General features: G+C 35.6%; 1 protein-coding gene across 2 annotated transcripts in view; it reads left to right on the top strand.

Annotated features, from left to right (window-relative positions):
- Nucleotides 1-25015, top strand: part of MED13 (mediator complex subunit 13) — a 108793-nt gene that overhangs the window by 3945 nt on the left and 79833 nt on the right. For both annotated transcript variants that reach the window (XR_003412579.2, XM_027034275.2), the window contains exon 3: nucleotides 7563-7731. Coding sequence is in view for 1 of the 2 variants with exons in the window: in XM_027034275.2 (XP_026890076.1) it covers nucleotides 7563-7731 (169 nt within the window). In the remaining variant the exon portion in view is untranslated. The remainder of the gene's footprint in view (nucleotides 1-7562; nucleotides 7732-25015) is intronic.

Below are 25015 nucleotides of genomic sequence, written 5' to 3'. Positions count from 1 at the left end.
CAGTGCTAATCCTTATTTTGAGAGTGATTGCAGTTCTTTTATGATAAATGCTTTCCGGCTTTTCCAGCTTTCCTAATAAGATCCCTGCTGGAGAGATTAGTTCTTAGTTCTAAGTATGCAGTGTAGTTCTAAATATGTAAAGTGATGTGTTTATATATATGTACATGCACAAATATATGATATATACATATATATGAGGATATGAAATTTCTTCCTGGCATCAGCAAGATGCTGCTGCTTTTTAATTGTCATGTCAAAAGGTAAGCTTGCCAGCTTCCTTTTTCTTCCATTGACTTTGGTATGCTGGAGTTATTTTAATCTTTATTTTAAGTGGTCATAAAAACCACCTTACAAAAATTTTGGGAACTATTTTAATGATGTTTATAAACTATAGATAAAAACTAGTTGTTGATAAACTATAATGCTGACTTGGGGATTTTAGTGTTAATAAAATTGGCAGAGCATATGAACAGACCATTTCCCCCCAGATTCCATGTAATACATTTTGTGAAATCAAAGAATTTTAACAGGTGTGAGGTATTCAGTTTTACCATAGTAGGACTAATGTTTTAGAACCAAAGCCTATTAAAGTTAAATGAAAATACTGTGTGGATTTTTTTTCTCCCCTAAGTTTCATGTTATGCTAAATGTTTTCTCCTAAAACTGGGCTACAGTTTAAAAAACTGCTTCTGTAATTTAATTTTGCTTTTTTGCATAACTAAAAAAAATGGTAGTACCTGTATTTTAAAATATTGATCTTGAATGTAAATGAATATAATTTTGGCATATTAGGTTTTAATTGTTAGATTTTGCTGAATGCCACTGAATGGGAATTAACTTTAAAAATTTTGTCAAAGTGACAGCAATTGAAATAGTAAAGCAAAATATATTAGGAGTAGTATGTATAATCGTAATTACCGTTCCAAAGCCTGTTCTGTAGTGTGTATAGTCATTGGTATTTATGTAATGTTTTAGCTTTCTCCCCCACCCCCCTTGTCATTTACTTTAGAATGTTGTTACTTAAATCAGACATATCTTAAAGAATAATAAGGTCTTTTCAGATGGAGTATATTTGTCTAGCCCTTTTCTTTGCTCCAGGGACACCGTCTGCCTCCCTTTTGGGATAATTAGTCTGCCTCTGTCTGTCTAGCTAACCCCTTTTTCATTTCTTCCCATCTGTGGCACTCTATTCCCTTCTTTTAAGCTCCCCTGAGAAGAGAGCAGCTGGACAGTAGGGGTGGCATCAGCTGCAGGAGGCAATCCTGAGTTCCAAGTGGAGGTGTAGCACTGAGGAAAGGGGAACCGGAAGGACCCAGGTGGTAACTAAAAAGCTGGTTAATTTAGTTTGAGCTTGCTTTTTGCAGGCACAGGCAGTGCCCTTCTGTTTGGTTCAGCACCTATGACATCTTGTTACTGAAATGTTTGTGATTATGGTGATATTTCCCTTCTTGGTGGGGAAAGGAGAGAAAGCATTCTATTTTGCAAAGAGTAAAATTCTGTTTTTCTTATTAACTGAACTATTTAGTTATAAAAGTACAGAATTGCCTTTGCTTAACCCCTTTCTTCGTGTCATCCTTAGTGTATTTTTAAAAATAAACTCTTAATTTTAAAAGTTTTACATAAAATTTGCAAAGATAGTATAGAAAGTTCCTATATAATTCTCACCTAGCTTTTATTTTGAGTATCTTATGTATTGTTAACATTTTTCACAACTAATGAACTGATAGTGATACAGTGGTATTAACAAAAGTCTATACATTATTTGGGTTTCCTTTATTTTTACTTGAAATTCTTTTTCTACCCTCTGCCTCATCCAGGATACTGCATTTAGTTGTCCCATTTCCTTAGGCTGTTCTAGACTGATATGTTCTCAGACTTTTCTTATTTTGATAATCTTGATAGTTCTGAAGAGTCTGATCAGGTTCTATAGTGCATTTTAAATTTTGTCTGTGTAGCCTATGTTTGGGTTCCTTTCTTTTCAAGTGTAGATGAGGTATAGAAATAGAATGTAAACTCACCTTATAGCTAATTGGTAGAAATCTGTCATGTTGCTAATTGGTAAAAATCTGTCACAGCAAACCAAATCTATTTTGATACTTCAAACCCTCAGTTATTTGTTTTGTAGCAGTAGTCAATACTGTTTAGTAATTTGCAAAGACCTAATGATTTTTGGGTTAGGGTTTGTGCTAACTAGTATTGTCCTAACTAACATTCCAGGAAGACATTCGTTCAGAATATTCTTTGAATCCTAAAGCCAAAAACTTCTACTTACTACTATTTTTTTTTAATTTTGTTTTTAACTTTTTGCTCTTTCCTCTGAGATTGGGTAGTTGAATCAATATCAGTATGTGTTTTTTTTTTTTAAATGTTTATTTTTGACAGAGAGAGACAGAGAACGAGTGGGGGAAGGGCAGAGAGAGAGGGAGACACAGAATCAGAAGCAGGCTCCAGGCTCCAGGCTGTCAGCACAGAGCCTGATGCGGGGCTCAAACTCACAGACTGCGAGACCATGACCCGAGCTGAAGTCAGACCTTCAACCGATTGAGCCACCCAGGGGCCCCAATATCAGTATGTTTTGATAGAAGAAGGATTAGGGAACAAAATTCCTCTCTTGATTACAGCCTTAAATTTCTTTTTTTTCTTTTTTTTTTTTTTGCTTTAACATTTGTAGCAGACCTCATTTAGTGGTTGTGTGATAGAAATATAAAACTGGTGCTGGGAAAATTTTAGCTTAATTTCTCTGGTCACAAGTCCTATCTATAGTGGGCAGGACTGATTTGTTCTTTTAAGTGTGCTATTAGTTTGCATCAAAGCAAGATTGTTTTATTACCATTAGTGTGTCCTTGAAGGAGAAGAATTTTTTCTGGGTATTTTTGTTTTATGCCTTCACTTTTTTGGAATTTTATTGCTGTCATTATTGGCTTTTAGTCTTTCCCTTAAATAAGAATAAAAACAAAACCTCTCCTGAAGGTTTACATCTTTTAAAAAAAAATTATAGTAAGCTAGAATGTGATGAGACTTTGAGAAAACTTGATACCTTGAGAACTAAAAAAACAAAGTCAGGGCTAAAAATACTTGTTATTTTTTCTTGCTCCTGTGGTGTATATATGGAATTTTAGCTACGTGTCCAAATACTTTTCATTATACAAGAATTTCATCATACTACTGTCAAACTAAATGGGCCATTCGTTAGTCTTAGAATTTTAGATTCTTTTATTGAAGGATATTAATTATAATGGAATTTAACCTTGAGTAGCAGCTTTAACAGGATTAACAAATAGATAAACAGCAGTGAAGTATAGGAATCTAGTGCAGCCAAACTAAAAAGTTTTGTTCTCTAGCTACCCTGAAGGGAGTTAATTCGTTTTTGTCTTCTTCCATAATTTACTTGTGACCCAACTTTTTTATTCACTTGTCTTTTAGGACAATTTTGTTTGTCCTGTTTCTTCTGTGTACTGTCCATTTTGAGCAAGAAACTATATTTTTTTAAACCTTCATATCAAAGATAATCGTCAACATATATTAGGGTATTTAAACCAGAGCTTTTCAGGTTTTGCCAAAGATCAATGATGCTGTCAGCTTAAGGCTCTCAGTAATATTTGTTGAGTGAATGACTGTGAATGGGCAATTATATTATTCAAGACAAACGCTGAATTAGACGTTTAAACATTTCTTTTTGGTGTGCCTGGTTGGCTCAGTCGGTTGAGCGTCCGACTTTGGCTCTGGTCATGATCTCGCGGTCTGTGAGTTCGAGCCCCGCGTCGGGCTCTGTGCTGACAGCTCAGAGCCTGGAGCCTGCTTTGGATTCTGTATCTACCTCTCTCTCTGCCCCTCCCTCGCTCATGCTCTGTCTCTCTCTCTCTCTCTTTCTCTGTCAAAAATAAACATTAAAAAAAATAATAAAAATAAAAACATTTCTCTTTACTCTTTCAGGATATTTTTTTTTTTCAGGTAGTATTTTCTGCCATCATTTTGACCCATTCATTATTCATTAGTGTATGTTGTGTTTTAATAGTTTGTCAAAATTATTTAGGAAAAGATTCCTTTTTTACTGGTCTATTGTTGAAATGTTTAAAGATGTCAGTTTTGAGAAAAATGTTGAATATTAGGTATTAGGTGTGTCAGCTCATTTGTTCTTTTCATTTTTTCCCCCACTCAGAATTATTATTTTTAAAGATTTTATTTTTAAGTAATGTCTATATCCAGTGAGGGGCTTGAATTCACAACCCCCCAGATCAAAAGAGTCGTATGTCTACCGACTGAGCCAGCCAGGCGCCCCACCACTCAGAATTATTTTAATGACCTATCACATAGTTTATCATCATCGCTGTAGTCTTGTATCCTCAGGAAAAAAATATTTTATGGTTATCAAATTTAGCATGTGAACTTTTGTATTGTTTTTTTCAAATAGATACTTTGTAAAAATTTTTCAAGTAACGATGATGAAGAATTCTAATGCTAAGAGTTCTGATGGAAAAGTACTATAAACAAAATTGAACCTGTTTTCTCTGGGGATACAGATACAAGAGGAGAAAAAACATTTAAGTGCATTAAGCAGACTTTTTCCATTAGGCTATGGTTGATTAAATTCAAAAGAGCTAGGTAAAGATTTGCCATGTGTTCCCCTCTACCTCCCTTCTCTATTGTAGTACTTGTGTTGCAATTCAAGGACTTGTTTTAATTAGTGTAAGAGGTACATATCATTGTCTTGGGTGGGTTGGTTGTACCATTTCACTTTTCATATCTGAATACAACATGTAGAGAAGTATTTTTGCTATGGTTATTATAACATCAGGATATTAGAAGCTTTGCTCAGTAGTCTCTTATTTTTAAGTGATTCCCCCCCCCCCAAAAAAAAAAACACCAAAAAAAATCTTTAGGCTTTTCACTGAGTGTTAGTTATTAGGACTTATTTCCTCAGTAGTGAAAAATGAAATTATGTTACTTTAGTGTAATAGTTGCTTAGTTACTGGATGTATAGGTGAGGATGTACTTAAGATGTTTGTTGGCTTAGAAAACCCTAACAGGTGGTGGTTTTATGCCTAAATCCCATTTAGTGTTAATGAAAATTGTGGGAGTTTGAGGGTATGATGTAAAATGAGGATAAGTTCACTTGAGTTTCTCGAGATAAAAGCATTAAGTTCACCTGAGTTTCCCTAGATAAAACCTAAAGCAATGAGAGAGAAATGCTTGAAAATTAATGCTGATTAATTTCCTAAACTGTATTTAGTATTCTTAAATCATTTAAATTCAGGTGTAACTGGATTTTATGTTTAAAAAAAATGTATGTAGGGGTGCCTGGGTGGCTCAGTCAGTTGAGTGTCCAACTCTTGATTTCAGCTGAGGTCATAATCCCAGTGTCCTGGGATTAAGCCCTGCATCAGGCTCTGCATTGAGTGTGGAGCCTGCTTAGGATGGTCTCTCTTTCCCACTGTCCCTCTCTCCTGCTCTGTGTCTCTAAGAAAAGAAGAAAAATGTATATAAATTATTGTATTATAGGCTTTTACTATTCCAAACACTTTTTTTTTTACTCTTTTTGGGAAGAAGGCAAATTCATTCTCAAGTTTTAAGTGAATAATTTTCCGATATTTGAAGTTTATAGTAACTGTACAACTTTAATATGTAATGGTAATTCTGTGTCTTAGGTTTTTGTAGCTTTTGAACTTAGAACTAGTTAAAAAAGTTTTGGTAAAGATTTGTTGTATAGAACAGATGTTATAACCATTGTGCTTCTCAGAAGGTAAGGATTTTTGAGGTAAATGGCAATAAAAATACACTAAATAGATTACAAAGAAGTTAAGAACTGGAAGATATTCCTAGGATAACTTTCTTGGAATTAAAAACATGCATATTTTAAGTAATTATAAATCATAATTTGAGGTAAAACTTTTAATGTGACTTTAATTTTGAAGTGATAGAATCTGATTAGCCTGAAAGCACATTAAGATTTTTTTTCTCTCAGCGACTCACAAATATACTTGTGATCTAGACCCTTAAATAATTAAATTGAAGTCCATGTGTGCCACTTCTCTTTTCTCCTAGCTTACTGTTTTCTTTAATAAAGCGAAACTCATGAAGTTTTGGCTTTAAATGGATACATATAGAGAGAGAGAGATAGATAGATCTATATAGATCTATCTATATATGGTTGTCTATAATATAATAGAATGTGAAAGCTTTTTATCTTTAATATTAATGCTTAATATTAATGATTTAAAATTATTCCAGTTCTCAAGTATTGTCATTTTCTATAGCTTACCTCATTTTTTTTAAAGTTTACCTTTTTGGAAAAATAATTAATTGACTTGAAAGACTTGACTAATTTAAAACACTTTAAAAACACTTTAAAGAACATTAACTTTGTAGTGGCACAAATTTCTAGTGCAGTTGAAGTCCACTGTCATTATATGCTTTTTAGTTAATGTTCATTCTCCCATTTATTGTGTAGGTTATGAATGTAAACCATGTGTCCCTCTAAACACATGCTTCTGCTTTTATTCAAAAGCATCATAGTTTATTATTTTTCTATGAGTGTAGTGTAGACATTTTTAGTGTTGAATTAAGAAAGGTTTTATGTATTTTTTTACTTACATTGAAAGATTCATATGTATATTGTTTACAAAGACATAGGCTATGAAATGATACTAAATTATATTTGAAACTAAGTTAAAAAGCTCAAGTACAGTTTGTAGCAGTATTCTTTTGATGCTTTGTTAAAGGTATGAAAGGGATAGAGTAATACATTTTTGTTAAACTACATCTGGACTTCTCTCGAAATAACTATGTTAATATTTTTTTGATAAGTTAACTTGGAGTGGTTAATAGGTGAGCTGGCAAAATTGCTGCTTACTAATGAATAGTGAGGGTAGTTACAACTATATCATAAGTGCTATTTAAAATTTTGGTTTTTATATTTTAAAATTTCTTCCCCCAGTAGAGGATCCTATACTGAATAGTAATCATGGGAATCGTTTGTTTGAAACGAGACCTAAGGTGGCTAATAATACGTTGCTTGTTAGGCTGTGTGCCAAAAGCTTCCTTTTTATTCATCACTTATTTTTATAGTTGAGTCGTGGATTAGAATGCTGATGGACATAAAATGTTTTGGGTTAATTATTAACTAGCTAATTTTTTTGGCAAGCTGAATGAATAGAGGAATTAGGACAAGGTAACTAACAAGTAAGCCAGCTTAGAAATTGGCACTTCAGGTATAGAGTGTCTTTAATAAATCCCAGCTTATACAAATGGTCTTTTCATGGATACAGAAATCAAATCAGTATGTTTGCATTACATCATTGCTTTTTTATGCAGTGGGAAAATAATTTTCAGGTACTTTAGTAGAATATATGGCACTTAGGCATTTTATTCCATATGGAGTAACTTTGAAACCTGATATCTTAATGTGTAGAGATATATTGAAGTGATGGTAGCTCAATATTCTGAGGTGCAGAAGGTTTAATGTACTAAGTGGTAGGGGGTTTACGAATTGAGAGTTTAAATTGTAACACTTTTTGCTTGGCTCTGAGTAGATATAGTTTTTGTTTCTTTCATTTCTCTTGTAGAAGAGGAAGATGGAGTGTGGGAGAATGGACTTTCCTATGAATGTCGTACTCTGCTTTTTAAAGCAGTTCACAATCTGTTGGAACGGTGTTTAATGAACCGGAACTTTGTACGCATTGGCAAGTGGTTTGTAAAGCCTTATGAAAAAGATGAAAAACCTATAAATAAAAGGTAAGCTATCTTATTTAAACTCTTACTTAACATTTCTTAGGTTTGTTAATTTTTATAGCTTTACAGAAAATGTGGAGTAAAACAAGCTATCTTACAGACAGATGAATGAGGTTAATTTTGGCAAAGTACTGTAAGTATGTGATTTTCTCTAACCACTTCACCCTTTCTTTTACACATTTTAAGAATTTTCTTGAAGTGAGAATAGGTTGTGGTTTCAGTATAGTGGCCTAAATTTTTATTCGGGATGATAGAAAAAATGTAGGATGAAAGCAGAGGCTTAAGCAATGAACAGTGCTTATTTTAGTACTATACTAGTGCAAATATATTCACAGTACTCTGTTAAGAAATATTAATACTTGTAAAAGATAGTGATCTGTAGTTATGTTTTGGATTGAGTTAGCTCTTTTCATTCCCAAACTTCTCATTTTGCTTTAAAGTAATTTAAATTTGTGCTTTTCTATATAAGACCCGTTTAGTCTTAGAGTATTTGTAATTTTCTTGAACTTTGAATTAAGCAAATTTATGACACTAATTTGTAGAGTAGGTAGAGGCACAGAAGACTTTTAAGATACCATCTTTTCCTGTGCAGTTAAAAGCTTTAGGTTGCTACAGTTCTCTGTGATTTAAATAGTTTGAGACACAGCCTGTTAGAAGATTTGGTCCCAAGCAGTTGTTAAATTAGTGAGGCTTCAAGAGAGATAAAACAGTGGTAAGATGGAATGTGAGAGAAGGGAAAAGGAAATATTTTAGTTTTCCCTGAAAGATGTGAGGATATGAAGTAAACATTTGGTTATGTTGTATCATTGCTGAGATGCCATCTTTTCTGTCTTATGTGCACATCTTTTTTTAATGTTCTTTTAAACTTCTCTTTTTAGTTTTATTAGAATGGATGAGTAGATAAACCTGGACAAATCAAGGCTCTTTTATTTTTTCCTCTTTGAAAATGAACATAAACCTTTATTATCAACAAGAAAATTAATTGTACAGGTTAGGAATGAATTCAGTTGCAAAAGACAGAAGACTTAACCACTTGCCTTATGTAGGAATTGATTTTTCTCAATTGCAAGGAATCTGGGGGTATATATTTCAATACTAGTGCATTGGTTCAGTAATGTCTTCAAGGACTCAGGTTTCCTGGACTTTTCTTCCATGTCGTCTTTAGTCTTTGGCTTTCATCCACATGGTCCCAGTGGGTGTTGTTGCTTTGGATTTCACTCACAGTGAATTCAGGCAGGAAGAGGAAGGGAAGAATTTAGACGGGGTGACCCTTGAATCAGAAAATAGTTTCCTTCTTAGAGACTTTAGCTGACATATCACTGTCTATCCTGAGAGAAACATATTTTTATGTGGAAGCATTGCTACTCTGAACAAAATAAGGTTTCTGATTAGAAGAAGAAAGAGAGAATAGACATTAGGTAGGCAATTAGAAGAAGGGGAAATACAGGTTGGTAATTAGCAATGTTCACCAAATACATAATACAGTTTTAAGAAGTCAAGCAGATTACTAAGATCTAAAATGATGAAAAGCTGTGATCCTGAGCCCCAACTCCTAGATGTGCTCCTTATACGCATTCCCTTTTAATCCTTTTAACTTTCTTTTAATTTACCTATTATACATTTTAAAGCAAGTAACATGCTTACTCTTGAGTTTTCAGTTATTCAGGATTAATCTATTGACTTTGTATTGATGGTTTAGTTACTTTATACTCTTCCTCCATCCCAACCACTTGGACATTGATATACTTGTATGTGTTCTTTTCCCTTTGTTTCTTTCTTATCTTGCCAATAAGATTATAAGCGTTCATAAAAAATACTTACTATGATTATATAAATACTATTTATAGCCAAGCCATATAGCATATTAGGATTATATTCCATTTCCTCTGTATCTTTTTGTTTTCCTCTGTGTTCATGATTATTTCTTTTTTCACTTAATTATCTATGTCAGGGATTGGTAAACTACTACTCCACAGGGTAAATATAGCCTGCCACCTGTTTTTGTAAGTAAAATTTGATTTTAACATAGCCATGTTCACTCATTTATGGATTATTTTATGCCTGCCTGCATACTACAGCACAGCCAAATAGAGATAGATGACCCACAAAGCCTAAAATATTTAGCCTAAAATATTTATCCTCTAGCTCTTTTCAGTTATAGTTTTCTGACCTTTGATCTATGTACTGATTGGTGATTCACTCCCAGACTCTTTACCAGAAGCACAAATCTTCCCTCCCTTCCTTTAAGTAGTTTGTGTAATCTATTAGTTTCTTTTTTCTTTCTCTGTCTTTTTAATTTATTTTTGAGAGAATAGAGAGTGTGTGAGAGTGCACTCAGGAGAGACAGACAGAAAAAGGAAGAGAGGATCCCAAGCACCATCAGTGCAGAGCCTGGCACAGGGCTTAAACTCCCAGACTCTGAGATCATGACCTGAAGCCAAAACCAAAAATCAGGACACTTAAACAACTTGTGCCACTCAGGTGGCCCTCTGTGTGTTTTTGTTTGTTTGTTTTGTTTTTTAAGATTTATTTTTAAAGAGCATGAGCCAGAGAGAAGGGCAAAGGGGGGGGGGGGGGGAGAGGAAGAGAGAAAGAAAGAGAGAGACAGAGAGAGAGACAGAGAGAATTTTAAGCAGATTGCACACAGTGCGGAGCCTGACACAGGGCTCAGTCCATGACCCCGGGATCACGACCTGAGCCAAAATCCAAGAGTTGGACACTCAACCAACTGAGCCACCCAGGCTCCCCTCTCTTGTCACTTAATATCTTTATTTGTGGGGCAGCTGGATGGCTCAGTTGGTTAAGCATCCAACTCTAGATTTCAGCTAAGGCTATGATCTCACAGTTCATGGGTTTGGGCCCCACATTGGGCTCTGTGCTGACAGCACAGAGCCTGCTAGGGATTCTCTCTCCCTCTCTTTTTTTTTTTTTTTAATTTTTTTTTTTTAACGTTTATTTATTTTTGAGACAGAGAGAGACAGAACATGAACAGGGGAGAGTCAGAGAGAGAGGGAGACACAGAATCTGAAACAGGCCCCGGGCTCTGAACTGTCAGCACAGAGCCCGACGCGGGGCTCGAACTCACAGACTGTGAGATCATGACCCGAGCTGAAGTCAGACACTCAACCGATTGAGCCACCCAGGCGCCACTCTCCCTCTCTTTCTGCCCCCTCCCCCATGTGCCTTCACGTTCTTTCTTTCTCTCTCCTAGGATAAATATTTAAAAAAAATACACGTTTGAGCCCTTCATTTTTCAGTTCTAATTTGGACTGGTTGCTCTATAGGCTCGTTTCACAGCATTCATCATGGGAATTCCCTTTCCCTTATTTCCTAGATCTCATGTTTGCTTTTTTTGTCTTAACTATTTTGGTAGTGCCTATCCACCAGTAGTTTCCTAAGAAGGGAGTACATGAGAAGTAATATTTTGGGATCCTGAATGTCTAAATTACCTCCTTTTCTACTCTTGAGACTTCTGGGCACTAAAATACTGATTGGAAATTCTGTTTGTATGTGAGTAGCTATGAAATTGCAGGCTTTAGTAGGGTGACTTGTCGGGGACCTGTTCATTTTATTGGGTGCCTGCTGCCTGTCTATCTGTATGTGTCCCTCCCCACCCCCATTCCTTTAAGCTAATTGCTTTCCCGGAGGAGTCCTTTAGTATCCTAACTAGAGAGTATAAGCTTGGCTGCCGATGTTTAGGGAGTCTACTGGGGAAAGGGGACTGTAGTTGTACATTTATATTGGGGAAATACTATACTTGTATGGTATTTAGATTTTCACTTAATTTCTCTTTTAAATACATCATTTCAGCTGTACTAGTATCTTTAAGTGCAGAGTCCCTCTGTTTCATCCAATTCAGAGTGAACTTGTAAGTTTTCCACTGATCTGGAAAGATGTAAAGATCCTGTCTACAGGATGGAGAAGTAGGTCTAGGAGTCTGACTTATCATTTGAACTTTCATTCTTTCTCTTTTTAGTTACACCATGCATCCACGTTCAGAGATCTACCAGTGTCTTCAACTTTTGTACCTCTCTGGGATTCGGGATTCTGTGGGTTTAATTCATTTTTTACCTTGGTATCTTCCCGTTAGCCCTTATTTACTAAGTTAGTTACTATTTTTGCTTTTGCTTGCTAGCTCCCCAAATTTTGTGATCATGTTTTGTCTGTTGCCTTTACTTCCACCATTCTCTTTGTGCTTCTCCTGCCTTTTACTATCTATTTTTGCTTCACAAAGAAGTAGAAATAAATGAATGTGTTCGATGAGCCATGTTAGATACTGGAAGTATCTTTATTTCTCTTCATGCAAGAAGTTCTCTTAATGGGCTATTATTAATAGAAGATACAACTTTTCATATTGGAGATTTCCATAAATCTAGTAGATTCTACTTGTTATTTAATTCTGTAATTGAGCACTAGTGTTTTTCTGTGAGCTGACCCATTTATTTATTTATTTTTAAGTGTATTTATTTTTGAGAGAGAGCATGAGTGGCGGAGGGGCGGCATGGGGGACCAGAGGATCCAAAGTGGGCTCTGTGCTGACAGCAGTGAGCATGACGCAGGGCTTGACCCCATGAACCATGAGATCATGACCTGAGCTGAAGTCTGACACTCAACTGACTGAGCCACCCTGGTGCCCCAGGAGGCTGACCCATTTAGAAGGGGGACTAAATTCAAATTGTGTTTTATTAGTGGGGTGGTATCAGAAATAGTATATGCTCTTTTGAATTACTCTTGAAGGATAGTTGTGGTACAAAACTGATTTTATCCAGGAAGAATAAATGCTGTTCCTCAAATCTTTTTTCATAGGAGCTTACCTGCCATCTCCCCTCCCTTTAGAAAAGCAAGTAGAGGGGTACCTAGGTGTCTCAGTTGGTTGAATATCTGACTTTGGCTCAGGTCATGATCTCACGCTTCATGAGTTCAAGCCCCGTGTCAGGCTCCATGCTGCCAGCTTGGAGCCTGTTGCCTGCTTTGTATTCTGTGTCTCCCTTTCTCTCTCTGCCCCTCCCCTACTTGTGCACATGTGCGCGCTCTCTGTCCCTCCCAAAAATAAATAAACATTTAAAAAAAAAAAAAGGAAAGGAAAAAGCAAGTAGAAAAACGCAGCATATAAGCCTGTCAGTTGCTTTAAATTATGGTTTGGGACTACTAACTTTTCCAGTGAATTCAATGGAATGATAATTGGGAAGGTAGATAAAGATTAGATTGTAAATTAGTGCACTTCTAGCCCATTATGAAGCTAACCCATTAAGCATAATATATACTATTTTTGTTCACTAATCAGTTCACTTTTTGTTAAACTTGTATACACTTTCTTAAAAGAATTAACACAGTTGTCAAGGAAGGAAATTGTTACTGTGAAACTGGTTTGATTTGAACAAAGGAGAAAATACTATTACTGACCTCTTCTTCATTCTTCCTCCTTTTATGCCCCTTAAATATAGATTCTCATCTTCTAATAATCTGGACTTCAGTATAGCTAATTTTCTGATTAACTGTAACAGTCTTTTGGGACTCAGGAAATGGAATTAAATCTAGTGGCATAGCTAGGTTAGCTGTAAAGAACCCCTCAACTATATGGGTAATTAACCACAGAAATTTAAGAAGCTATAAGGATAATTAACACAGAAAAATTGAAAAGAATTACTTTTAAATCTGCCATCTTCAGGTATTGTTAAAAGAATGATCAGTGTTTTGTCTTAACAGTTCAGGTGTTTTCCTACAGTGTAGGGGGCTCTATCAGATGACAGTCGCTGTGTTTGCTAGTAAAAGCACAGGTAAATGGATGTAGTAAGTACCAGTGACTTACTAGCATTACAGGTGCCCCTAGTAAGAGTTTTAAATGCTTGTAGGAATGTACACAGAGTAGAAAGTTATTAGTAAGGATTTTTTTTTAAGACTGCTAGTCCAGGAGCACCTGAGTGGCTTAGTTGGTTGTGTCTGACTCTTGATTTCTGCTCAGGTCATGATCTCACGGTTCATGAGTTCAAGCCCTATAAGTTTGAGCCCTGCCTTGGGATTCATGCTGAGTGTGTGGAGCCTGCTTGGGATTCTGTCTGCTCTTCGTCCACTTGCACATGCGTGCGCTCTCTCTCTCTCTCTCTCTCTCTCTCTCTCTCTCAAAATAAACTTAACAAAAAGACTGCTAGTCCAGTATCTTACAGTATGTATTTACATAGGAGTCTGCTAAATGGCAGTTGAGATCGTATAGGAGAGAAATTAATAGGGAACACTGAATATATACCTTAATTTTACTATGTTCCCTCAACTATGTTCCCTCAAATGTAGCCGTATAATTAATTTCTATGCAAAAATATATTTGGTAAATCTGCTTTGAGATTTTTACTGTGTAAGATACCTTTAACTTCAATTTTAAAGGCAGTGTAGGAAGTATGTATATACACATACATAAGATATATGTATGTGTATACTTACATGTGTATATATAAGTAAAATAAATCTTTTCTGGATAGAACATAAAGGAGATGGGATCAAATGTCTGTTCTGTATGTTCTAAGCCGTTACGGTTAAGTATTAGCAAAGAGAGCCTGGTTCACAGAGATTTTCGTCTTATGGCATGAAGCAGGCAAAGTTCACAGGATGGAGAGGAGTACATCCCTGAGTATTTGTGCAGAGTTAATTGTAACTAGAATATTAGGGCAAAATAAGGAAATATAATCCCTATTTTTTTTCTTTTAAAGAAATTTTAGAACCGTGCTATTCAAGATAGTAGCCACTAGCCACTGGTGGCTATTTAAATTTCAGTTAATTGAAATAAAGTTGGAATTCAGTTTCTCAATTTCAGTAACCATATTTCAAGTGCTCCTGTGACTAGTGGCTATTGTATTGGGTGATGTAGATAATAGAGTATTTCCATCATAACAGAAAGTTCTTTTGGATGGTGTTGTTTATACCAGAGCCTTTACAGTTATAATTAAAATAATACTTCAGGAGCTTTCCTGAATTAGTTGGTCAAGCTTTTGTTATTAAGGCGATACATGAAGGAATATACTTTAAATTTCACCCATAAAACTGTTTATCTTTACTACACCTGTGGTTTCTACACAGTGACTTTAATATTTTAATAAATATAAACACAAGATTTAAATTTCATTTGGAGATACATTAGCAGCCATTTTATATAGCTTTAGGATGTCCTTTGGTTGGGTTCCTCAATACCTCTGAAAACTTGAACTTCTAGGTAAGATAAGAGCTATCACTATTATTTTTTCTAAGGATTCCTTTTCTTTCTTCCTGCATTCTAAGGTAATAGTGTCCAATGGAAATTTTGTGAGTTACAAATGTAATTTTAAATCTTCTAGTAGATACATTGAAAAAGGTAAAACAAAAAACCAGGTGAAATCAATTTTAATATATTTAACTCAGTAGATCCAGAATATCATTTTAGCATGTAATTAATTATGCAAAGAATATTGAGATATTTTACTTTTCTTAAATAAGTTTTTGAAGTTTAATGTCTATTCAGTAATTAGAGTACATCTCAGTTTGGACTGGGCACATTTTAAGTGCTCAGTAGTCACATGTATATATTAGCTGTTGCGTTAGCAATATAGTTCCAGGACTTTAAGTCCAGCTGAGCTTGGTATAGTGTTTATTGGTAAAAGATATTTTTTATCTGGTTTTCTGAACCCTCTTGGAATTGTATGTTAAATTTTGAGACTCTCAAAGATAGGGGAAACCTTCACCTATCTCAAAGTACCTACTATTTGCCCAGTTGGACATAGTTGCTGTCTTTTTTTTTTCCCCCCTCTCTGCAGCCTGTGTTGGTCTGTCATTAATGTCTCTTCAAGATTATTATGTGTCCTATTTTCTGAAATCTTAAGTGATGATATAATAGTACTTATGACCCATGAAATTTCTCTAATGCTTCAGTCATTAGGATTTACACGGTCAGTTTTCTACATTCTCATGCTTTCCAGAAGCATTTATGAGAAAAATTAAGTGCTAAGAAAGACTTCTTCCTTTTTTCCTCTCATTTGAGCTTTTCTTACTATCATTTCTTAACATGGGTTTTGCCATAGACTCCTATATTCTGTCCTTTTGAACTATTGGCTTTAGATATGAATGATAATAGGGAAGGTTTTTTTGTTTGTTTGTTTTTTCTCACTGAAGGGGAGGAGGGTAGTGAGAAACCTTTGCTCAAGCAGAACTGTCCAGGCTGTGTTCAGAATAAGGACTTCATGTGTATTAACTCAATTCTTTTTTTTTTTTTAATTTTTTTTTTCAAACGTTTATTTATTTTTGGGACAGAGAGAGACAGAGCATGAACGGGGGAGGGGCAGAGAGAGAGGGAGACACAGAATCGGAAACAGGCTCCAGGCTCTGAGCCATCAGCCCAGAGCCCGACGTGGGGCTCGAACTCACGGACCGCGAGATCGTGACCTGGCTGAAGTCGGACGCTTAACTGACTGCGCCACCCAGGCGCCCCTTAACTCAATTCTTAAAACAACTCTGTTATTACTTCAGTTTTACAGTTGCTAAACCTGAAGCACAGAGAGGTTAAGTCCCTTATCCAGGGTCATACATCTTGCTAGTATTGGAGCTAGATTATAGGGCATGAAAGATAGGACAGATTGTGGACCCTGTAGACCACTCTTTCTTCTGTATCTACATCTTTTTAAAGTGATGGGAAGTAGTAAAAGAATACTTACAAATTTCTTTTCTCTCTCTCTCTTTTAAGTTTATTTATGTATTTATTTTGAGAGACAGACTGTGAACAGGGGTGGGGCAGAGAGAGGGAGAGAAGGAGAATACCAAGCAGGCTCCTCACTGTCAGCACAGAGCTGGATGCAGGGCTTGAACTGACACACTGTGAGATCATGTCCTGAGCTGAAATTAAGAGTTGGACACTTAACCAACTGAACCATCCAGGCGCCCCCTGACAAATTTTTTATATTGGAGAAATATAATTTTTTATATTGGAGAAATATAAGCGTATAAAGAGTACTTGCAGAGCATCTGAAGATGTAAACCAGAATATCATTGCTTTCTAAGTATTCCTTACACTGTAGTGTAAGTAATGTGTTTAATAAGTGAGCAGAAGTATATTCAAAATTCACAGATGAAATGTCATCTTTTAGATTTTAATAAAGCTCTCTTGTTCATGGAGATATGTTCAGAATACCTAATGTTGAAGTTATAAATTTAAGAAATTAAAAATGGTACCATGAGAGCTACAGAAATATAGATTAATGCAGTAGCCAAACTTGATGTGGAATAACCTTGAAAAATTAAAACAGTGGTGATGTGTCCATGTTTTAACCTGGGAGTATGGCCTGGGCTTTGAAATTTTTAAAAGCTATCCAGGTTGATTTTAATAAAAGACAGGTTTGGAAATTATTGGATTAATGGAATAAAAATCTAGGAATTGGGGGAACTGGTTTGTTTTTTTATTGTGGTAAACTAGACACAACAAATTTACCATTTTAACCATTTTTCAGTGTACAGTTCAGTGGCATCAAGTATATTCGTGTTGTTGTGCAACCATCACCACTATCTACAGAACCTTTTCATCATCCCAAATTGAAAATCTGCCCTTTAATAACTCCTCCTTATATAGTCCCCTCCTCCTAGCCGCTGGTAACCACTGTTCTACTTTGTGTCGCTATAAATTTGGCTGTTTTAGTTACGTTATATAAGTGGAATTATATAGTATTTGTCCTTTTGTGTCTGGCTTATTTCACTTAGCTTAATGTCCTCAGGTTCTGATCCTTGTAGTATGCACCACAATTTCATTTCCTTTTAAGGCTGAATATTCCATTGTATTTTTATTCCACGTGTTGTTTATCCATTCATCTGATAGTGGATGATTGGTTTTTTCCACTTTTTGTGTGTTGTGAATAATGCTGCTATGAATATTGGTGTGCGAATATCTGTTCAAGTCCCTGCTTTTAGTTCTTTTGGGAATATACCTAGAAGTGGAATTGTTGGGTCATATAGTAATTCTGTGTTTGATTTTTTTTTTTTTCTTTTTAAAGGAACTGCCATACTTTTTCATAGCAGCTACACCATTTTACATTCCCACTAGGAGGATTCCAATTTTTCCACATCCTCACAAACACTTCTTTTCTAAAATATTTTATTTAATAATAGCCATCCTAGAGTTGAAATGGTATATTGAAGATTTGATTTGTATTTCCTTAATGATGAGTGATGTTGAGTATCTTTTCATGAGGTTGGTGGCTGTTTGTATATCTTCTTTGGAGATATAAGAAGTCCTGTTTTAAGTCCTTTGTCCACTTAAAATTGGCTATTAGGATGACTAGGATGTTAAGTCAACATTCTCTTTAACTAGTTTTATGATTTTAAGACAAGCCTGTTAACTTCTTTGTGCTTTAAATTCCCAGTCAGCAAAATGGGATATCATCTTCCTGTACCTACGTAACAGAAGTGCTAAAACTAAATGAGATATGGCATCTCTTAAAACAGTGTACATATTAAACTATTAGAATAGGTGTTTATAAGCATATTTTCATTTTGTCTTAGAAATAATGTTTTGTTTAATTTCAGTACTTAAATGAGGAATGTTTACTATTCTACAACAGATTATTTGCTCAGGTTTCATCTGTAAACTTTTGCTTCACTCATCTTTTTGTTTTGGTTATTACAGTATTAGCTCCTAGAGAACAAGGTATTCTCTGCAGTAACTATAGTAGCTAGCAGTACCTTGGATTCTTTTTTTTAATTTTAGAGAGAAAGCGCATGAGTGAGTGGGGGATACGGGCAGAGAGAGAGAGAGAGAGAGAGAAAGAATCTCAAGCAGTCTCCATGCTCAGCACAAAGCCTGGCAAGGCTCAATCCCATGATCCTGGGATTGTGACCCCAGCTGATAACAAGAGTTGGACACTCAACCAGCTGAGCCACCCAGTTGTCCCACCATGGATTCTCATTGTAGTTACACATATTTAACTCCATTTTTCTAAGTGCTAAGTGCCAAAGATGTTTTAAGTGATGTTATAAAATAATATCTTCTCCTTGAAATAAGAGCCGTTCTGAATTTAATATGGCAGTATTATGTAACATTTTTTTGTCCTATAATATTTTCTGACTAGAATATTGTCTTTAATTTTAGAAATTTTTAGAATTTTAGAAATTTAGAATTTTAGAAATTTTATGCCATATTAAGAATGGTTAGTTTTTTCTCCTGTATTCACAAATTTGATTTATTTTAAATCATTTTATATTAGAATTAGATTAGGCTATATTAGGAACATATGCTAGCAATATAGGAGGTGATATTTTTCTTTAATCATAGGCATCTGGAATGGAGAGCTGCTGATAAGTAGGGCAATACAGATAAATAGTGGCAGCTGAGAGATTGTGTATTGGAATGTTGGGTTTTTACAAAACCCTTTGGAGACAAATTTTTTTACATCAGCCAAGTTTTTGTGAATTAAGAGTTATGAGGGTTAAGTACTCATTGTACATAATGGAAAGCCTATATTAGGCCTTCATTTTACAGACCATGGTGTTTGTATATACCAGATTATGTTTATTTTCCTAAATAATATTTAATAGAATATAAGTAGTGTACTTTTTAAAAAACATTTTCCAGATTATAGTAATCTTTTTAGGAAAAACTTGAGGCATGTTATTTGCTTTTTATGTCATGACAAAATCAATTTTGAGTTTCCTTTTTTATTCTCATTTAACATTTACATACGAAATGAAACATAGTCAAACTGTATTTTTAAGAACTATATTTCACTGTTTTTTTTTCCCTAAATTTTTTTTATATTTATATATTTTGGGAGAGAGAGAGCGTGAGCAGGGCTGGGGCAGAGAGAGAAGGGGACAGAGGATCCGAAGTGTGCTGATAGCAGCAAGCCTGATATGGGGGGCTCAGATTCACTAACTGTGAGATCATGACCTAAGCCAATATCAGATGCTCAACCGACTGAGCCACCCAGGTGCCCTATACTTCACTGATTAAAAACAGGAAGTAGGATATAAAGTTCAAGTTTCCTAGCCTCTTAGTCTTTTAAAAACAAAGAACATGAGACTGTTTTAGGTTGTTGCTTACACTTGCAAATGTTCTTGAAAGTATTTGCAAGTCAGATTTTCAAATTTACTATTCAGTTACTGAATAAGCACATAGCATTCATAATCATTTTTGTAAAATACTTAATTGATCTTTAAAACTAACCAAATTACAATTTCTTTGCGTAATCATTCTTGCTAGAGTCACTTAATATTTTTTTTGATGTAAGTATTCTTAGTAATTCCCCAGTAAGCTCTTAAATTTTGTCTCATTTATTGAGAAATATTTGTCTTCTAAAGTTTCCTGAAAATCCCGTAAAAAAAAAAAAACAACAACCCAAAAATGGGCCGCCTGGGTGGCTCTGTCGGTTAAGCGTCTGACTTCGGCTCAGGTCATGATCTCATGGTTCGTGGGTTCAAGCCCCACGTTGGGCTCTGTGCTGACAGCTCAGAGCCTGGAGTCTGCTTTGGATTCTGTCTCCCTCTCTCTCTACACCCCCCACCCCTTCTCTCAAAAATATTTATTTTTATTTTAAATTAAATAATTTAAAAAATTTAAAAAACGCAAAAAACCTTGTAATGGTAAAAAATATATGTATAGTCATTCTAACCAGTTGAATATGAATTTTCTTAAGTTTTTTTTTTTTTTTTAGCATTTTGTCCTTTTTGTATTGTTTAGAGAGAGAAATGCTTTGAAAATTATCTGCCTGTTTTAAAATGGGCCAATCTCTCTCAGAAATTAAACATTAATGGTTGGCTAAGACAAAAATGCTGTTTAGAAATTATATGCCCTATTACTCAGCCTTAACAATTATAGAAGAACTGTGTCAGGAAAGAGGACAAAGAAAGAAAAGTACAAATATGGCTATCTATGTATTCCCACATATAGTAACAAAATATTGCATATATACTTGTTTACTTTAGATACCTTCTTTGAGAAAAATGTATTGAGGCCTAGGAGTAATATTTAAAAATCTTGATGTTTCAACTGGTATCAAGAATCACGTATTTTTAACAAAGGGTATTAGAATCACACTCTTGACCTTGTGTTTTCCTTGAAGCAGTGTTATATATAGGCCACACCATCACTTTGTTGATGAATAGTATTATTTTCTAGCCTACAGTTTCTGGGTTGTCTGTATCTTTATAAATTATGCTTGCAAACCATCAGGTTTTTTCCTGAGCTTATCTCTGTCTTTTAGTACCTTATGAAGTATAGCTAGTAACAATCAAATTACATTTTGACTTGATCTGTTCTCCCAACTCTGTAAATTCATTAGGTATATTTTCTGTCTTCTAGATTATTTCAGGCAACAGTTCTATGATGTATTTCTCCATTACATAACATGGGTCATCATTTTCCCAGCCCCCTATAATAATTTCCTCATCAGTTTTCAGTGCCGTGTTCCTTGCTAATCTCATCCTAAAGTTAGTGCCACATATTTAGATTTCTGTCATGGTAGCACCTCACTTTTGGTTCCAGTTTCTGTATTGGCCATTGCTGTGTAACAAACCACCCCCAAAACATGGAGGTGTAACAGTAGTTCTGTGTTTTCAGTAACGTGTCTGCTCGTCAACTAGGGGTTAGCCAATCTAGTCCACACTGTGAACTGCAGGTTGGGTAGAGGTATATTTTATATAATTCTCATGGGAATGAAAGAAGCACTGGAGGGCAATCCAGACTGCATATGCATGTTTTAAGCTTCTGCTTGCCAAAGCAAGTACAAAGCAAGACTGAGTCAGGTTGGGGAGGTATATTTCACCTCTAATGGGAGGAACTACAATGTCACACCAAAAAGCCTGGATTAAAGAGGGTGAGTGGAGTCCCTGGCTGGCTTAGTTGGTGAGGCACGCGACTCTTGATCTTGTGGTTGTGAGTTGACCCCCACATTGGGTTTAAAGATTACTTAAAAATAAAATCTTTTAAAACAAAAAAAGGGTGAGCAAAACCTATTACAAAGCTATAGTAATCAAAACAGTGTGGTATTGGGACGCCTGGGTGGCTCAGTCGGTTAAGCATCTGACTTCATCTCAGGTCATGATCTCAGTTTGTGGATTCGAGATCTGTGTCGAGCTCTGTGTTGACAGCTTGGAGCCTGGAGCCTGCTTTGGATTCTGTGTTTCCCTCTGTCTCTGCTCCTCCCTGGCTCATGCTCACGCTCAAAAATAAATAAACATTAACAAATTTTAAAACAAAACCCAGTGTGGTCCTAGCATACAGACATGTAAATCAATGGAATAGAAAGTCCAGAAATGAGCTTGTATGTATGTATTCAAATGATCTTTGCAAGGATGGCAGTACCACTCTGGGGAAAAGAACATTTCTTCAATAAATAATGGTGAGAAAACTTAGTATCCACAGGTGAAAGAATTAAGTTGGCCTTTATCTTACATTACATACAAAAATGAACTCAAAATGGATTAAAAATCTAAATAAGACCTAAAACAATAAAACTTGTAGAAGAAAATAGGGAGAAAGCTTTATGACTTCAGATTTGCTAATGATTTCCTGGTTATGACATCAAAAGCATAGGCAACAAAAGCAAACATAGACAACTGAACTATATCAAACTTAAATACCTTTGTGCATCAGTGGACATAATCAGTGAAAAGGCAATTTATGGATTGGGAGAAAATGTTTGCAAGTCATATATCCGTTAAGGCATTAATATCCAGCATGTATGAAGAACTACAACTCAACAACAAAAAGTCAAGTAACCCAATTTAAAAATGGGCAAAAGGCTTGAAAAGACATTTTGAAGATATACAGAGGGTCAATAAGCATATTAAAAAAAAAAAAAAAAAAGATGGTCAACATTACAAATCCGAGAAATGCAAGTCAAAACCACAATGAGATACCACCTCACATCTGCTAGGATGGCTACTATAAAACAAAAAATCACAAAGGTTAGTGAGGGTAGAGAAATAGGAACCCTTGGTGCACTCTTGGTGGGATTGTATAATGCTACAACTGCTCTGGAAAACCTTATGGAGGTTCCTCAAAAAATTAAGAATAGAACTACATGATCCAGTAATACTACTTCTAAGAGAATTGAAAGCAGGATCTTGTCTTTTTTCTTTTTCAACTTTTTATTTAAATTCTAGTTAGTTAACATGTAGTGTAATATTTGTTTCAAGAGTATAATTCAGTGATTTCTCACATTTAACGCCCATTGCTCATCATGACAAGTGCTCTCTTTAATACCCATCACCCATTTAGCCCATTCCCCCACCCACTTCCCCTCTAGCGATCCTCAGTTTATTCTCTGTAGCCGAGTCTGTTTTATGTTTTGCCTCTCTTTTTTTTCCCCCCTATGTTCACCTGTTTTGTTTCTTAAATTCTACATGAGGGAAATCATATGGTATTTTTCTTTGACTTAGTTCATTTAGCATAACACACTCTAGCTTCATCCACATCATTGCAAACGGCAAGGTTTCATTCTTGTTTTTTATGGCTGAGTAATATTCCATTGTATGTATGTATAAACCATATCTTTATCCATTCATCAGTAGATGGCTATTTGGGCTCTTTCCATAGTTGGCTATTGTTGATAATGCTACTGTAAACATTGAGGTGTGTCTTCTGAATTAGTATTTTTGTGTCCGTTGGGTAGATACCTAGTAGTGCCATTGCTAGATTGTAGGATAGTTCTATTTTTAACTTTTTGAGGAACCTCCACACTGTTTTCCAGAGTGGCTGCCCCAGTATGCATCCCCACCAGTAGTGTAAGAGGGTTTGCCTTTCTCTGCATCCTTGCCAACATCTGTTGTTTCCTGTGTTGTTAATTTTAGCTACTCTTACAGGTGTGAGATGATCCTCATTGTAGTTTTGATTTGTATTTCCCTGATGATGAGTGATGTTGAGCATCTCTTCATGTGTCTGTTAGCCATCTGTGTGTCTTTTATGGAAAAATGTCTGTTCATGTGTTCTGCCCCCCCCCCCCTTTTGTTTTGAGAGCACAAGTGAGTGAGGGGCAGAGAGATGAGAGTCCTGGGTGGATGGGGGTGGAGAGAAAGAATGAAAGAGAAAGAGCAAAGCAGGGCTCACCTGAAGAGGGACTCAAGCTCTTCTGATGTGGGACTCAAACTCATGAACTGTGAGATCATGACCTGAGTCGAAGCCAGATGTTTAACTAAGCCACCCAGGTGCCCTGTTCTGCCCATTTCTTAACTGGATTATTTGGTTTTTTTAGGTGTTGAGTTTGATAAGTTCTTTATAGATTTTGGATACTAACCCTTTATCCAATATATTGTTTGCAAATATCTCCTCCCATTCTGAACAGTTACCTTTTAGTTTTGTTGATTGTTTTCTTTACCATGCAGAAGATTTTTTGTCTTGATGAAGTCCCAGTAGTTCATTTTTGCTTTTGTGTTGCTTGCCTCTGGAGATGTGTCTAGTAAGAAATTGCTATGGCCAGTGTCAGAGAGGTTGCTGTCTATGTTCTTCTCTAGGATTTTGATGGTTTCCTGTCTCACATTTAGGTCTTTCATCCCTTTTGAATTTATTTTTGTGTATGGTGTAAGAAAATGTTCCACTTTCATTCTTCTGTATGTTGTTGTCCACCAATCCCAACACCTTTTGTTGAAGAGACTTGTCTTTTTTCCATTGCATATTCTTTCCGGCTTTGCCGAAGATTAGTTGACCATATAGTTTGGGTCCATTTTTTGTTTTCTATTTTGTTCCATTAATCTATGTGTCTGTTTTTGTGCCAGTACCATACTATCTTGATGACTACAGGAAAGCAGGATCTTGAAGAGATTTGCACACCCATGTTCATAGCAGCACTTTTCCCAATAGCCAAGAGGTAGAAACAACCCAAATGTCCATTGATGGAGGAATGGTTAAGCAAAATGTGTTATGTACACAGTGGATTTTTATTTACCATGTAAAAGGAAAGGAATCCTGTCACATGCTACACACCATGTACCAACCTTGATATTAATGCTAAGTGAAAAAAGCCAGTCACAAAGACAAAAACTGTATGACTCTACTTACATGAAGTAGATCTAAAGTAGTCAAATTCTGGGTGCCTGAGTGGCTTGCTTGGTTAAGTGTCTAACTCTTGATCTCAGCTCAGGTCTTGATCTCAGGGTTATGAGTTCAAGCCCCACGTTGGGCTTCACTCTGTGTGTGGAGCCTTCTTAAGAAAAGAAAAGTACTCAAATTTGTATAAAACAGAAAGTGGAATGGTGATTGCCAGGGACTGAGATGATGTAAAAAGAGGGAATTGTTGTTTAATGGGTGTAATTTCAGGTTTACATAATGAAAAGTTCTGGAGATCTAGTT

This window comes from Acinonyx jubatus, chromosome E1 (assembly GCF_027475565.1).
Source record: "Acinonyx jubatus isolate Ajub_Pintada_27869175 chromosome E1, VMU_Ajub_asm_v1.0, whole genome shotgun sequence".
Lineage (NCBI taxonomy): Eukaryota > Metazoa > Chordata > Mammalia > Carnivora > Felidae > Acinonyx > Acinonyx jubatus.
The sequence above is the reverse complement of the archived record's forward strand: the minus strand, read 5'-3'. Positions and strand labels throughout refer to the sequence as shown.